Source organism: Silurus aristotelis (genome assembly GCF_946808225.1).
Source record: "Silurus aristotelis genome assembly, chromosome: 24".
Classification (NCBI taxonomy): domain Eukaryota; kingdom Metazoa; phylum Chordata; class Actinopteri; order Siluriformes; family Siluridae; genus Silurus; species Silurus aristotelis.
Window position 1 is genome coordinate 12,319,786 of NC_139597.1, and position 16,022 is coordinate 12,335,807.

The following is a 16,022-nucleotide window of genomic DNA, read 5'->3' on the forward strand; positions in this document are numbered from 1 at the left end:
TGGGAAGATGTTCCACTAGATTTTGGAGTGAGCTTATGGATATTTGTGTTCATCAGCCACATGGGTATTACAAAAGGCAGGTACTGATGTAGGTGAGGAGACCTGGGGTGCAGTGTCAGTGTTCCAATTCATCCCAAAGGTGTTCAGTAGGGATGAGAATAGAGCTTTATAGCAGGCCACTCGAAATCTTCCTCTCCAAAGCATGTAAAACAGATCTTCAAGGAGCTTCACTTTGTGCACAGGGGTTTGGATTTCCAAGTTCAAGTGAATTTTAAATTGTATTATAGCGCATCTAATGACGTCCAACGTACAACTGAGTGCCTCCAGTTTTGTGGTAACAGTTTGGAAAAGAACCACATATAGCAGGAAAATGTAAGTGGCCCAATACTTTTAGCAATATAGTGTATTTGGTTAAAAATCTCAGCATAGTGTAATCTTCACACAACTTCTTATTTCACATAATTGTAAATTATATATTTATCATTATTTTGTTTGTATCTGTGGTCAAATATCTGATGATGTTGACATATAGTGCAGTATATATATATATATAATATACACAAATACAGTTGAGGTGGTGCTGGGATTTCAACTTCAATTTCCTTCCAATTGGAAGGCTAACGTTTTATACACCGATCTACAACTTTCTCTACAGAATATGAAATATCAAGGACAAAAAAAAAAACATTCACATAGACATGTATTTCTTTTAACCTATTTTTCCTCACGATTGAATGCTAATTACCACTTATTAGCTCTTTCCTCAACAGCTACCAAGGTGGGAGGGAGAGGGCCCATTTTGATGGCACAGAAGATGGAAAAGGGCAGTACTAAGATTTTTATGTCACTGTATGTCAACTTATGTATACTTAAACGCTCAGATAAGTATCATGTAACATACAACACAAAACAAACACAAACACACATACTGTTTGGGTCCGCCAAGCAGTTGGTTGTGACATAGTGAGATACCATATGTGTTGTTTGCCTATATATACTATAAAAGTAAGCATGTCTGTATATATTACACAACAAGACAACCATGCATTTAGTATTTCCTTATCACAACCCAGACTTGTTTGCTTACCTGTGCCGTTTGCGGAAGGTGACTGTTGTTTTCGAGAGATCTGTGGAGGAGAGTCTTCTAACCTAAAACAGGAACAATAAAGAAAAAGTGTGTAAATAACCACTCATACCTTCTTTTATCATAAAACCGTCCAAGACTGTGCACATATCTTTACAGAAAGCAAATCTGTAAAGTATGTAAAATCTTAAAACTTTATTTTGATACCAGACACAACTTAATGTACTGTCATCAATGTGTTTGTGAGTCATTAAGTAAGCAAAATGCATTTATTTGGTATAACTGGTGAAAAATTACAGTTGATTGTGGACTATAAGACAATACTTCAGTATCTGTTTGTTGAAAAATGCTATGTTAATGAGGAATACAGGGTCACCGTGAAGGCCATGAAATCAGTTATTTGTAAATCGTATGTGTAGAAGTAATGATTGTTGACCCACTATGGTTGATAATAGTGCACAGCAGGACTAAGAATTTTTGAACTTCCTTTCACATATGCAGCATCTTTAACAAATCATGGTCCAAAGCACCAATCAATTAAGATTTAGTTTTTCAAGAATAAAGTGTACTGTACAGTTCATGTTTGCTAAAATGTTGAAAAAACAGTGACAATTCTATTAATATTGTATAATGTTGTCACTTATCAAATAGCCAATCAAGTTAAAACGAATGGGTAAACAGACCTTTTGTTCATATTTTACATCATACTTTTAGTTTTCAATCCAGTTAAGACACCTTTCGAAATGTATTGCACCGGGTACTGATGTGAGCGTATGTTTAGTCTACAATCACAGATATCACATCCAAAAGTAAAAAAACTAGTAAACACATTCTTGTGCCTTTTTCACATAATGCAACATTCTTCAGAGTGAATCATGCCCTGTTGTTATATTATGCCCTGCTATTATTTCAAGATTAGCTAAGAGCAAGGGGTGAAACATGACATGGTTTTATAGGTCAATTTTGTTTTTTTCCCCAGTCGACAAAATAAAGTCGAAAGGCCATTGGAGAAGGCCACAAGTCGTTGCATTTTAATTGATGATTTTCTGATATTAATTATCCTAAATCCGACAATGATCCTATGATCCCACAAACAGTGTTATAAGTTGAGTTTTTGCACATTTAATCTTTATGCTCACCTGCTTTTTAGAACCTCGTTCATTTTTTGCTCCAAGTCCAGCCGCCTGCAGCGCTCCTTCTCCAGCTCCTGCTTCAACGTCTCCACGTTGGTTTCCTCTCGCAGCTTCCTCAGTTCCTCCTCTGTACACACGACACAAATCACCTCACACTCAGCACTGCACAAACAACGTGCTACTTAAGAAATATTAGCAGAGGATAAGACCGTTTTCTTTTACTGTGCTATAGGATTGATAGTGATGGGGCAATCGTCTGCAATCGTTCTTTCTTTCCTCCACTGAGAGGTGGATGTGTGCACATGACACTTTCCATTCACCGCCTCAACTCTCTCGCTCCCTCTATTCAGTCATCAATCTATTCAGCATAAATAGGAGCTGATCCAGTGCACACCTCCAGCTGTACTGAAGGTCATAAATATTTTAGTGCTAAAACTTGCACTTTTTAGCCAGCAGAACGTAAACCAGAATCAAAGCCTGCTATCCGTAGACTGCACACCCCATGGAGAGAGTCATTAGTGGAAGTGTTTGAGGGGAATTGTTGGACCTTAGGGGGTCTGCAATTGTGAGCTCAAGCGAGATGAGAGCTGCAGCACTCATTTTTTACTTCTCAAAATCCCACACTTTGCACTCAGGCACAGCTCCCGGCAACATGTTATCCATTCTTAGAATATCTGTGCTACATTCAGTGGGTGAGATTGCTTGATTAAGGGAAAAGGCTCCAGTGCGGAGCCCTTCAGATATTCAAAAAGGTTTTTTATCAAAGATTGTGACAAATCATACGGTGATGTAAGCCATGTTAACTGCAAACTAGAAAAATGAATTTAGAACCTTGAGGCCTTCATACACTGTAGAAGTGTAGGATAACTCAGACATCATGACCTGGTTTTCAGTGAAAATAAATCCTAGGCCAAGGCAGAGAGATCATGCCCAATCAGAGTATAGCACCAAAAACTGCAATAGCACCATTCAAACTAACAAACAAACACATAAACAATCTAAAGAGTCATACCAGCACAGGGTATTTCTATGACATTAAGTCAGCATGACAAAGAAATACTTAAATACTTGATGTTCCACAATGCATTGATAATTATTTTTCAATAGCAAACATTTCAAACTTTCAGTAGTTTCATTAAACAGGCTTTGTAGATATTATTATAGAACCAATATTATGACATATAAGTGTTATGACAAATTATGCCCATACTGGTGTTTGTTCAATGAGCCAACCAAACACCAATCAGACACTTAGTTGCATAAACAAACAGCCAATTAGGCAATAAACAGGTTAACCAAACAGCCAATTAGTTGATGAGCTGGTTAACCAAACACCACTTAAATAATTAGTTGGTAATCAAATAGCCTATTAGAAAATCAGGTACTTCTGTCATGTTGAAAACTAACACTGGCGATAAGCTAAAATGTAAAATGTTTTACTTGTGCACACTGTGTAACAGCATTGCAGTCGCTGGACAGTAATTTAGAGTTGTAACTCTAAGCTCAGGCCAGCACTTGGTTCACACACACACAGCTGTCTGTGTTTGTTAACATCCGTGTGTTCAGAATGTTTGACAAATGATCATGTCTGAGTCTCCACACATCGCTATGCTTAACATCCACATGAGTGGAATCTGCGCTGAAATATCCCGTAACTCCTCAGATTTCATCCGCTGCCAGTGGCATTCTGCAACCTAAAAGCTTACCTAAATTATTAATTTGTTTGTCTGCATCTTTTGTTTGCTCCTTCTTTCTGCTGCCTGGAAGTCACGTTCAAACAGAGTAACGTGAAAGCACATGCTGGAAAATAACTTCATCTTTCTGGCAAGCTCCCCAAAGCCCCTAACACACAGTGACTGGGCCATGAGTCGTCTTTTTCCATCAAAAAAAGCATACACACACACCACACACAGTGACAAAAAGTTCTTCTCGGAAAATATCTAAGCAAATGATGATAACTCCAGGGTGCATCGCTGAAATTAGGTTACAAATAAATGAGGTTCAAGCACAGGACAAAAAACGTCTCTGTAATGACTTTCTTAAGTGTTGTGCCTCGCACTGGTTGTGTTCGAATCACTCACACAGCTCAACAATAAACCCCAACAACAGACATAATAATGTGAGTAATTATGAGCACCACAGAGTGTTGAATTATTTTTAAATACATCACTGCCACGGTGCACAAGACACCCACAGGTACACAAAATACAAGTCTTCCGAAGCAAACAGCATTGGAGGCTACGTTTTGTGCAGAAAATAAGCAGTGCGTATATAGTAAAATGGCATCTCATTTTCCGAGAGAAGCCTATACATAATTCACACAGGCCTTATTTCACATCCATCTTCTAATTAGGCTTTACAGCAAGACGGAACAGAAGATTAATACAGCACACAGACACACACAGCACGTACCTCATCACCACCTGTTAGAGCTCATCAAAGATTCAGCGGCGTTCTCTGTCTCTCTCTCTCTCTCTCTCTCTCTCTCTCTCTCTCTCTCTCTCTTCCCAATTGCACTCTCTCTCAAGCCCCCAGCAAGACATATGTCATTTCAATCCTGTGAAATCATCCTTTACAGCTGTATTTCTTTTGCCCTCCAGTTCCATCTTTCTGAGACTCTTCATATTAACTCTAAATTACGTTTGCCAGTAATGAGCTAACTGTACTAGAGTTGTGTGCCTCAATGCTTTTGAACACAGGGTACGTCTGGGCAACGTAATCATTTACATACAGGTGCATCTCAATAAATTACAATATCATTAAAAAGATGATTTATTTTGGTAATTCAATACAAAAAGTGAAACTCGTATATTATATAAATTCATCACACAGACAAACTGGTATATTTCAAGCGTTTATTTCTTTTAATTTTGAATATTATGGCTTACGGTTAATGAAAACCCAAAATTCAGTACCTCAGAAAATGAACAACTAAGAAACAAAAACTTGTACAGTACAGTAAAAGTGTGAATTCTGTCTGGTCTCTTGCAATCAATATAATTCAAATATGTAATCAAATAAATGAATTTATGCTGATGAAATTGATAGATGACAAACAGAAGGAAGTCAAATTTTGTGCATTTTCAATCATTGTAATCCAAACTGTAGTTTATATCAAGAAATCCTGAAACTGTGTGCTGACAACATGACTAAACATTTTGATGATTTTTTTGTGAACAATGACAAAGGGACTTTTCATCCAATGTATTGTGCTGTTTGTACAAACTGTTTTGAGAATGCACTTACTGGTCTGCAAAATATTAAGGATGATTCGAGAAAAGCTCCAAAGCAACGGAGAAAAAACTGTAAATAGCTAGCTAAACAGCATGCCAACTATAAAAATTGCAAGTTTTAAAATCAGCAAAACAAAAACGAAACTCTGTGTGTAGTGCAACAAACCTAAACCTCCTTGAAAAACTAAAACCTGATATTTCAATTTTGAGTTTTAAATAGAAGACATTCTGACTGCTTCAACTTCAACTTCTGACTGCTTTGGAACATATCTCAAATCATCCTTAATATTTTGCAAACCAGTGCATTTTTAAAACAATTTGTACAAACAACACAATACATTGGATTTCTTGCAAAAGCCTGTACTTTTCTTAAAATCCCTAGTTAATCTCTCGAAAGTAAATATTTGTGTCAATGAACATGTCATTCCCATCAGAATAAAAAGTCCCTTTTCATTGTTTATTCATGTTGTCAGTATGACGCTGCACAGGATTTCTTAATATAAACTAGGGTCTATAAATTTCAGCAGCACAAATTCATTTATTTGATTGCATATTTGATTTATATTGATTGCAAGAGAACGGACAGGATTATACGTGTTTGTTTGTTTCTTAGTTGTTCATCCATTTTAAGAATTTATAATTCTTTGTTTTGATCTGTCTGTAAACACTCTCCAATTGACGGTTCACAAGATTCACCTTTGACCTCTTATAGAGAACTAGTTGATTATCGGTTGATCTGATGCCGTTCACTCGCCTTCGTTAGTGACATGCCAGATTCATCTGCACAATTCATCAATTCAACACATTAACAAAAAAAATTATGACTGGTTTAATCATTTTGCATTCAATGACATACTGATGCTGAGATGTTTTGGGGGTTAAAACTATTCAGGTGAAACCAGTATAATATATTTTGATCAACATGACATAAACAACTGATAATGTAGGAAACAGCAGACACTTGTACACAATCAATAAAATTCATGCACAAAAGCATTAGCAATTTGATCAAAGCAACAAGAAATGATCTAATTATGAGCGTAAAAAAAAAAGCCGTATTGGGAAGAAAGAAGGAGAAACAAAGAACAGAATAACATTTCAGACACAGATATCAGTGGATTAATATTGGTCTCAATTTAATAGAATTGTGTAGAAATAAAAAGCAGCTGTGTAAAACGTGCATGTGTGTGTGTGGGTGCCATGCCAGCATCTAAATTGCCCATCTAAAGAAGCTTAGCCGTATCTAATCTAGCCATGCCATGGACAGCATGTAAACCTATTAAGACCAGAGTGGAATGGGGGAAAGGGATTGTAAGTAAATGTGGACACAGCCTGAGGACACACTGATTCAGGGAGCATGGCAGCTCTCTTGTCCTGTCTCTCACCATGTAATAAGCATTGATAAGGTCTGTCTGGTCAATTAGCAATAAATCTGAGGTAATGTGTCTAAAAAAAATATACCAATAGGGCCATTATAGAACAACATACACTACTATTGAAAACACAACATGATGCCTATCTATCTATCTATCTATCTATCTATCTATCTATCTATCTATCTATCTATCTATCTATCTATCTATCTATCTATCTATCTATCTATCTAATCTATCTAATCTATCTAATCTATCTAATCTATTTTGCATGTTCTCCCAAAGCGCTTTTTTTTTTTAAGGTTCACTTTAGGTCACTCTCTATTCCACTTCCATTTTCTATCATTACATAAATTCCCTTAACAGCTGACCCAGCTTATTCAGCTATAATACCTCTAAGCAGAAATACCCAACACATATACTGAAATAATTTCATTACTACAACATTACAGAAAATAACTCATTAGCCATTGCTTTACCATAAGCAATACCCAAAAAAACTGAAACAGCTTGTAATAAGGTTTATGTCATAGATAAAAACTTACTAAGACTCAGGCTGCTCTCATAAATCTTGATCTCGGCAGTTGAGCTGTTGAGGTCCTGATTTAGACCTACAGCATCCATCCTGATCCTTAGTTAGCTTTAACCAAAACTTTAATGTTCGGGTGAAATAAAAATTGTCCATATAAGAGAGTCCGCTTTTAATGCCTGAGACCTGAGGCATTTCTAATCATGCAGAGTGCCTTTGCTAGTAATTCCCAAAGAGCTTTGGGCTCACACAAAGGCTCTATTAACAGTAGAAGCCGTTAGTATTGTGAGCACTTTGTTTACATACTGTATAGTCTTTTCCACAACATTAAACTAAGCTTTTGAAATTACATCACCGGCAGCTTTGACTGGAGTCTGTTGGATCAATATTTTTTAAGTTAGTAACCGACAAGATCAATTCACATATGTTTTCAGCATTTGCAAGAACCGAGCTTCAGAGAACTGTTCTGTGCCATGCAGAAACATACTTGTCTTTTACACACCATTCTCATTATGGCAACTTTGTCCTTTTGCCCTCAGACAATGTTTGCAGCATGAGCAATGCAGCAAAACTGACTAAAGGTTAACTGGAATGAATTTCACAAACACAGCAGAAACACTGTGAAGACTTGCTGACACATTAGCAGCTTTAAAGAACTAACAAAATAATAATACGCAGACTTTCAACAAACAAATGCAAATGGTTTCGACTTGTAAAAATGATCTGACTCATAGGCATTTTTTGCATTCATTTATCTGAAATTGATGACAATTGCTTTGAGCTCTAGTGCTCTAAAAACTCCAAAGCATTTAGTCAGTCACATATTTAAACGATATATGAGTTAAGCATCAATTTTAATACATTTTACAGCTTAATATACTGATCTTTAAAACAGTTATTACCTTATGTATATTAACTTGTAGAATAATCCAGGTCAATCATTGTTTATTAATTTTTTTTTACCCATCAGCAAATAACTGGTGGAGTTTCAAATCACAAAACTGTTTAGTGATACAAAATAGGTAATAGGTTACACTATAACCAGACACTAGACTAGTGTGCAATTTACGTGTGCATCTACTTACACATCCTGCACTAAAACCACTTCCTGCTTTATATCAGTTTCGGCTTTGAGCAGTCATGTCTTCACACACTAGGTAGAGTGTAAATTTAACAAGATGCATACAATACATGACTGTTTAAATCATTTACCTAAAATGTAACACTATGCACATCCTGGTTTTGCGTACACCAACGTGCATGTTTTAGTTGTCTTGACTGTTAATATTTTTAGACAGTTGATTAGAGAATAAACAACGATGACGGAATATAAATATAAAGGCTTAAATTGTTCCAATCGATCACTAGCTTGAAAAATATATATGGTTAGGGCATGAGATCTAAATGATAACATAATCAGATAAACTAAATCCACTTGGGTTCATTACATTGACAGTGGCATTTTATATTGGCAATAAGAATGAAATATATTAGCCCAAATAGAGATCAAATCAACATGATTGTCACTGAATCTTCTGTCTGGGATACAAAGAATTCAGCCCCATCCTCTTCTTCACACCATTTGATCCACTAAAGACAATAATTTACAGCAAAAAAATCTGACGTAGACAAACGTTTGTGGAGACCAGACAATCACACCAAATATGTGCTTTCTGAACATCCTATTAAGGATTTATTGGCTGTTTTTCTGTATTAATAACGTCCACTTTACTGAAAAAGATTTCCACTTCTCTTTTGGATTGCAGTTGTGGGCATTTGCAATCAACCTAAGAGCATTACTGAGATCAGGGACCGACTGCTAGGCGCAAAGGTATGAGGTGTGGTGTTCTAGTTGATGCCGAAAATGTTCAGTGGGATGGATGTCAGGACTCCAGGAATTAGAAATATTCATGTTACAGAACACAAAGCATCCAACTTTGTAGCAAATGTTTGGAAAAGATTCACATAATGGTGTGATGATCAGGTATATATATTGATACAATTAGAGTATAGAATATAATAAAGTGGCGTACACGGTCTTAGCAATGTCATTAGAAACAAGCTCTAAGCTTGACAACAGGAGACTCTCATCAATACAGCAGGAGACAGTTTTAGATATTAAATAAAAAAAGACCACAATTGTGACCACATTTTCAGGATTCATTAGCAAGCTTCTCCACTTTCTGAAGGCGCAGGGACATAGCGGGTGCGCTGTCGTTCTGCTCGAAGCACGATGATGTGACATGCCAGTGCTCGCAGCAGTGCCCACCTCATCCGTTACAAACACACACAGCCGTAGCTCTATGAGACTGTGCCAGCATTTCAACTCAACAATAAGGCATATAAAGCGGAGCTCCTGTGGCCACCCTCCTGCCTACAGAGTGCTACTGTTGCATGGTAACCTGCCTGAAAGAACAGAGAAGAAGAAAGCGGGGGTGCTGCAAATAAAGAAACAGATCCTCACATTTTGCCAGTCACATAATGCACAGGATATTCCAGAGGAAGTGGTGAGTAGAGCGTCGCAGTTTATTGCGCCACAGAGCCGGATAAGCCAGCAGAGTTGACAAAAACTAGTCATGGGCTAGTATTATATCATTAAAGTATTATATAGTGAGTACTGTATTTTTTATCACTTAAATAATGGTAAGCCAGTGACCCTAAATAGAACCTTTGGGCATATAAGCCAAGAATTCAAACAATAGCTGATTTCTATTTTTTTTTCTCTAAGAGGCAGGATTTGAACTCACAACCTTCCAGTCACTAATTCAGAACTCATCTCTGTATTAGAAGCTTAACTGCTGCGCTATCACTGCCCACACAGCCAGATATAGATCTGATCCCCCACACAAGCATAGGATTTAGCAAGAAAATGAGAAAAAATAAATAAACACTGCCAACCTATTTCAGTAGAAAACCTCTTGTCACTATATTACTGGTTTCCAATCAATGTGAGGTCGAAAAGGTTGAAAAATACATGAAAGTGTGATTTATGTGGTGATCCTTTCACATACTAGATCCACTTCATTCCATCTGGTTAACCTGCCTAGATTTCTACACATGCCAAGTGATTTGATGTTAGTGTACATAAATGTTACGTCAATCCAGTAAATTATTCCCATTAGTAATATTAGCACTCACAAAATAGGTTCCTAATGACATTGGAAACTATTAAAGACACTACTACATATAAATCAAGTTAATATGGGGTTAATATTTAATACAGAAGGAATCATAATAGGGCTGCAACAACTAATCGATAAAATGAATAATAAATAATGAAATTCGTTGTCAACGAATGCCGTTATCGATCAGTTGGGCTGCTCAAGTTACGACTTACCGTGATGGCAAGCTAACACAGCCGCTTGCGAAATGGTGGAGAGTACAGGGTCAACCGGAAACAGGAAAAGAAAACACACTGGTGTCACGGATGAAGGCGAAACATCAGCACGGTAAGTAGAACTGTACAATCCTCATCATGTGAAAATGTTCTAGTTTAATAAAGTGCTATTGTGTAAACTGTTTGTAACTTCGGGACAGTCGCACTGGATCTGTTCTGTCGTGACACGGGAGCATCAGGTTGCACAATCAGCTCGCTCACTACATAGTGATGATTCAATTAAAACGGTGCGAACAAACTGCGCTGCGTTTCTGCATTTAATTCTCTTTTTATTGCATTTGTCTACTATAACAGTTAACTATCTGTTTTCAAACGTGATAGAAAAAAATAAAAAAATCATCATATTAACTGATTAATCTAAGAATTAATAAATAAATAATAATACAAAAAATTATAATAATAATCGTCTGATAAATCGATTATCAAAATAATCAGTAGTTGCAGCCCTAAACAATTGTTGATTTTTATTTCCCTACTGGAATTAGGATATCATGTTTCATGTTACTTTGGCCAGGGAATGAATGCATGAATGAATTAATAAATCATGAACAAACAAATACAATTTCCTAAAAAAAGTTTTTGGAAATGTGTCATTTAGGAAACTTCTATGATTAACGATCTATTGTTTGGTTAAAAAAAAACTTTTCTGAACCTCTAACATAGATAAAGTAATAATAAAGAAGGATATAGCCTCTAAAGCGCCAATGTGCTGTAGGTCTTCTCTTGCTGAAATGAAAGACAGCTGAAAGATGAGTGCGTGTATGTGTGTGTGTGTGTGTGTGTGTGTGTGTGTGTGTGTGTGTGTGTGTGTGTGTGTGTGTGTGTGTGCGCGCGTGTTCTATCTATGATCACAGATTTTGGCTTATCGAGGACCCAAAGGGGAGCCGCTTTAATGAATAAATAATGAGCAATCCAACAAACAAATGAACAAGCAAATAAAAGAGCTAAAATATTTGTTATGTTTAGCATAGCTTTTAATATCCACATTAATATTTATACTAATGAAAATTTCTTATATGAAGAGTGAGACAAATATGTGTGTGTGGGTGGGGGTGTTCGTGGATATGTAAGAAGAGTAGGTTCTGGCCATGGCTACACTAATCACATTACTAACTTCTTACTGACATAGCACGATGACACAGCAGTGCAACAAACACACACACATACACACACACACACACACACACACACACCCACACCCACTCACATTCTCAGTGACATCACATTCCTGGCTAAGTGGCCATGAGGCATCCTTGCCATGCTATTGCTACAACCTGCACTTTTCTGTGCATCACTAAAAGTAGGTTGTAGCTAATTAGTCCTGCTCAGATAGTGTGAAAGCAGTAGACAGACGGGTCAAACATGAGAAGGACACTCCTTTGACTTATATGACTTTTACAATGTGTTTACACAGACAACCACGGGCACACTCCTGATAAACTTGCTGCAACATGACTCATACAATCTGAGACTTGAACTTCCAGGCATGTCAGGGAGCTTTGGGGTATCCGAAGAAGCTAAATGCATCACAGAGATCCTTTAATGATTGCCAGTAGTGAGATAAGCGATACAAACAGATTTGTTTCATAACTTATATCTGTATACAGTCTCTTGCTATGGTCACTGGGAAGAGCTGCACACCTCAAACCTGGCTTAGGTTACCTGACGTTTCATGATTCACAGTTAGTCAGTTCTAGCGTGCACATTTACGGTACACATGAAAGCAGTGTTATTGATACAGAAAACTCAGCAGCATGTAAAGGCATAGAATTTCATTTATTGCCTGTGATTAAGTTTCACTGCAGTCCTGCAAGCGAGTACACATCCTACCCGACTCCAGACGTAGTATAAGAGTGTTGTGTAGTCAATAATCCAAACGATTTATAAAATCTTTCTTTGAAATGGTGGACCAGCACTGACAGAAAAGAAACCTCGGAATTTTATTTTACTCTACAAACACTCGTAAAGAAATCTAACCGTTGCTGACAATAAAGCTTTTTGCTTCTTAATCTCATTTAGTGTTCACTGTGGAACTTTTATTTCTCTAGAGGAAGCAACTGCAACGAGTTAAACATGACATGCATTTCTAATAGCAAGTCAAATCCTATCCTAGAGATGGCACTGATCCAATACCAGGTATCTGTGTTGCGCTGATACCAGCAAAAAATGGTGGCTCAGATATCAGGGAAAATATATTTTGAGTATCTAGTCTTGTATCAAATGTATTGGACTTGAAAAACAAAAACATCTTTACATATAAGAGACAGGATTTTTATTTCTACTTTAAGCTTTATTAAATTTATTCTTTATTTAAATGTTGTCATTATTTAAATTTAATTTCTAATTTTATTTTGTGCAAAACAAGCATCATTAAACTGAAATGTTTTTTTTAAGATCACTAGTTTTGAAATAATATATATAAAAAAAGGGATCCCTTTTCAATTTGAACCAAAGTTATTTGTTTCAAAGCTGCGAGACAGCAACAGTACCTGCTGTGCCACCCTGTAAAATAAACAAATACTAAAATATCTTATATTTAACAGACAATGTTGGCCTATATTTCGTTTTTGGAAAAAAAATGCATCTATCCAATGAATCCTCTCTTTACCATATTTACTGACTCTCTCAATCTCTCAGTAGTAATCTTTACTGTATACTGGCAGAGGACAAAGCTGGAGTCAGCATGTCTGTGTGTAACGGGGAATCCCAAGATAAACATGTACACGTCTCCTGAACGGGAGTAACCTCCTGTCAGCTGTACTGCAGCATGAAATGGGTCAGTGCTATTATTGTGCTGATAATGCCACGCTGAGAGGGTCAAAGGAGACATAAAGGCAAATACACACACGTGCTTAATATAGCTTCCCTTGTCACAGACATTAAAGTTAATGAGAAGGATGTGTATAGAACCCCCTTTCTTTTTGTATTTCAGAAAGAGACAGAGAGAGATCCTGTCATTAGTACAGTGTTGTATACACCAAATAAAATATCGCTTTTTTTTTTTTTTTTTTTATGAAGACATAGACAGAATTCCCCCTTCTGCTTTTGTTGTTATATGCATCCAATTTGACATTTAGTCCCCATTTGCTGTAACAATAACCTCCACTCCATTTTAAAATTTTAGTGTGTGTTTGTGGAGATTTTATTCTCATTCAGCTATAAGGGACTTATTAAAGTCAGGTACTGATGTAAGTGAGGAGGTCTGGGGTGCAGTCAGTGTTCCAATTCATCCCAAATGTGTTCAGTAGGGTTGGTCTGCATCCAAGGACGTCCTATACAATTGTGTAGAAACAAATCAATTAAGCAAAATCTTACCTACAGACATCATCTAATGGGATGATCAATCTATCTTAATCTCGACCTTTCACTTACACTCATACACAACACACTACAACTACAGAATAACTCACTAGACTTGAAATAGATGTATAGTCAAAATAATAATCAATTAGAAGCTTTTATTATCCAGCTTGACTAATTTGCTGATTGTTGTGTGCAGATAGTAGCTTTAGCTACAGTTTTATTAGTGTGATTATTCAATTTTTATTCACTCTTTCTAGTAAATTACGTTATTCATAACATACAAAAAATGTCTACATTTAATTCTGAAATTTTGTTTAACCAAATGTAGCATTCTTGGACGGTGTCTCAGATGTCAGCGTGATCAGGACAATGGATGACTTTCGGATTTCTGGTTTGTGATTTTTCTTATCTTGTTAACACAAGGCTGCTGAGGTAAAGACTAATAAAGTTTGAATAAAGTGTATTGCTGCTATAGCTCAAGTGATAACAGGAACTACATTTGCATTTATGGCATTTGCCAGATGCCATTTTCCTTAGAGCAACTTACAACACAGCAGTTGAGGGTTAAGAGCCTTGCTCAAGAGCCCAGCATTGGTAGTGCTGGGATTTGAACTTATACCCTTCCGATCAAAAAACCAAAGAACTACCACAATGTTCTGTGATTTAATACAGTAAAACCCTGTTGTACGAGCAACTAATAGTACGAGCAAACGGAGATACGAGCGACCTTGCTCGCAAATCTTTACCCTATTTCATGAGCAAATTTCAAAGGCACGAGCAAACCCACGCTGCCGTTTCCCCACTTTCGGCCAAGGGTAGCATTAGTCGCTTAATTGATGACGTATCGCCCGGTCGCTCTCGTTGTTCAGTGCAGCAAAAACGTAACTTTTTTTAGTGTTATATTTTTATTTTAAAATGTCTCCCAAGAAAATCAGTGATGGTGCTGTAAAAACAAAAGTAAATAGAATTACCATTGAAACCAAGAAGGTTACGCGCGTGGTGTGCGTCTCACACTCGCAATCAACCACTACCACACTGGCTTAGGGTTAAATGATGTTTACATTACGGTAATTTGCGGTGTATTTGTTTGTTAAAATAGGCTACAAATACTTTTTAAGTGCAGAAATAAGCGATCGAATGAAGTTTCGGAATGGATTAAATTGCTTTTACATTCATTCTTATGGGGAAAATTAGTTCGAACGTACGAGCAAATAGACCTACTTTTAAAAACGAATTATGCTCGTCCAACTGTGTTTTACTGTATTGCGATTGTTGGCAAACTGCTGTGCCATAAGCGGAATGAAATACATTGGGACATGCTATTACTGGAAGATTTGGTCAACTTTGTCCTACCATAGTCCTACCAGTATCTCCACTCTACACCAGAGGTGGGAGGTAACGAAGTGCAAATACTTTGTTAATGTACTTAAGTAGATTTTTTTGGTATCAGTACTTTATTTCACTATTTATTTTTCCGGCAACTTTTTACTCATTACATTTTTACACAAATATCTGTACTTTCTACTTCTTACATTTTCAAATCCGGCTCATTACTTTTAGTTTTAATCCACTGATTTGGTGAAATGTCAATATCTTTTATTTTCACTGCGCGCCAATTTCAGCCCATCAACCGATTTCCTGTCATTGAGCATCTTTTCAATCCACTGGTGTATAATGTCCCGACTCTCATTCACCACAGATGTAGACTAGTTTACGAAGCTAAGAATGAGCAGGCAGAAGGCAACAAGAAGTCTGGGGTTAACATTGATGAGACAGAGGGAGTCAGTGATGTGAACATGACTGAGAACAGAAACATTCCTAAACACTTGATCATTATCATCTTTTTTCAGCTTGTGTTCTTTATGTGGATGTTCAGCCTGGACACATTCATTAGGTAACAAAATGTGTAATTAGTTTTGTATTTATATATTAGGGCTGTCAAAATTCAAACGCAAATTATTTTTTTTCTG

General features: G+C 36.7%; 1 protein-coding gene across 2 annotated transcripts in view; it reads right to left on the reverse strand.

Moving 5' to 3' along the window:
• Positions 1–16,022, reverse strand: part of gramd4a (GRAM domain containing 4a) — a 47,656-nt gene that overhangs the window by 14,145 nt on the left and 17,489 nt on the right. For both annotated transcript variants that reach the window (XM_083528462.1, XM_083528461.1), the window contains exons 4-5: positions 2,224–2,344; positions 1,088–1,149 (exon numbers count right to left, since the gene is read on the reverse strand). In XM_083528462.1, coding sequence (XP_083384588.1) covers positions 1,088–1,149; positions 2,224–2,344 — 183 coding nt within the window. The remainder of the gene's footprint in view (positions 1–1,087; positions 1,150–2,223; positions 2,345–16,022) is intronic.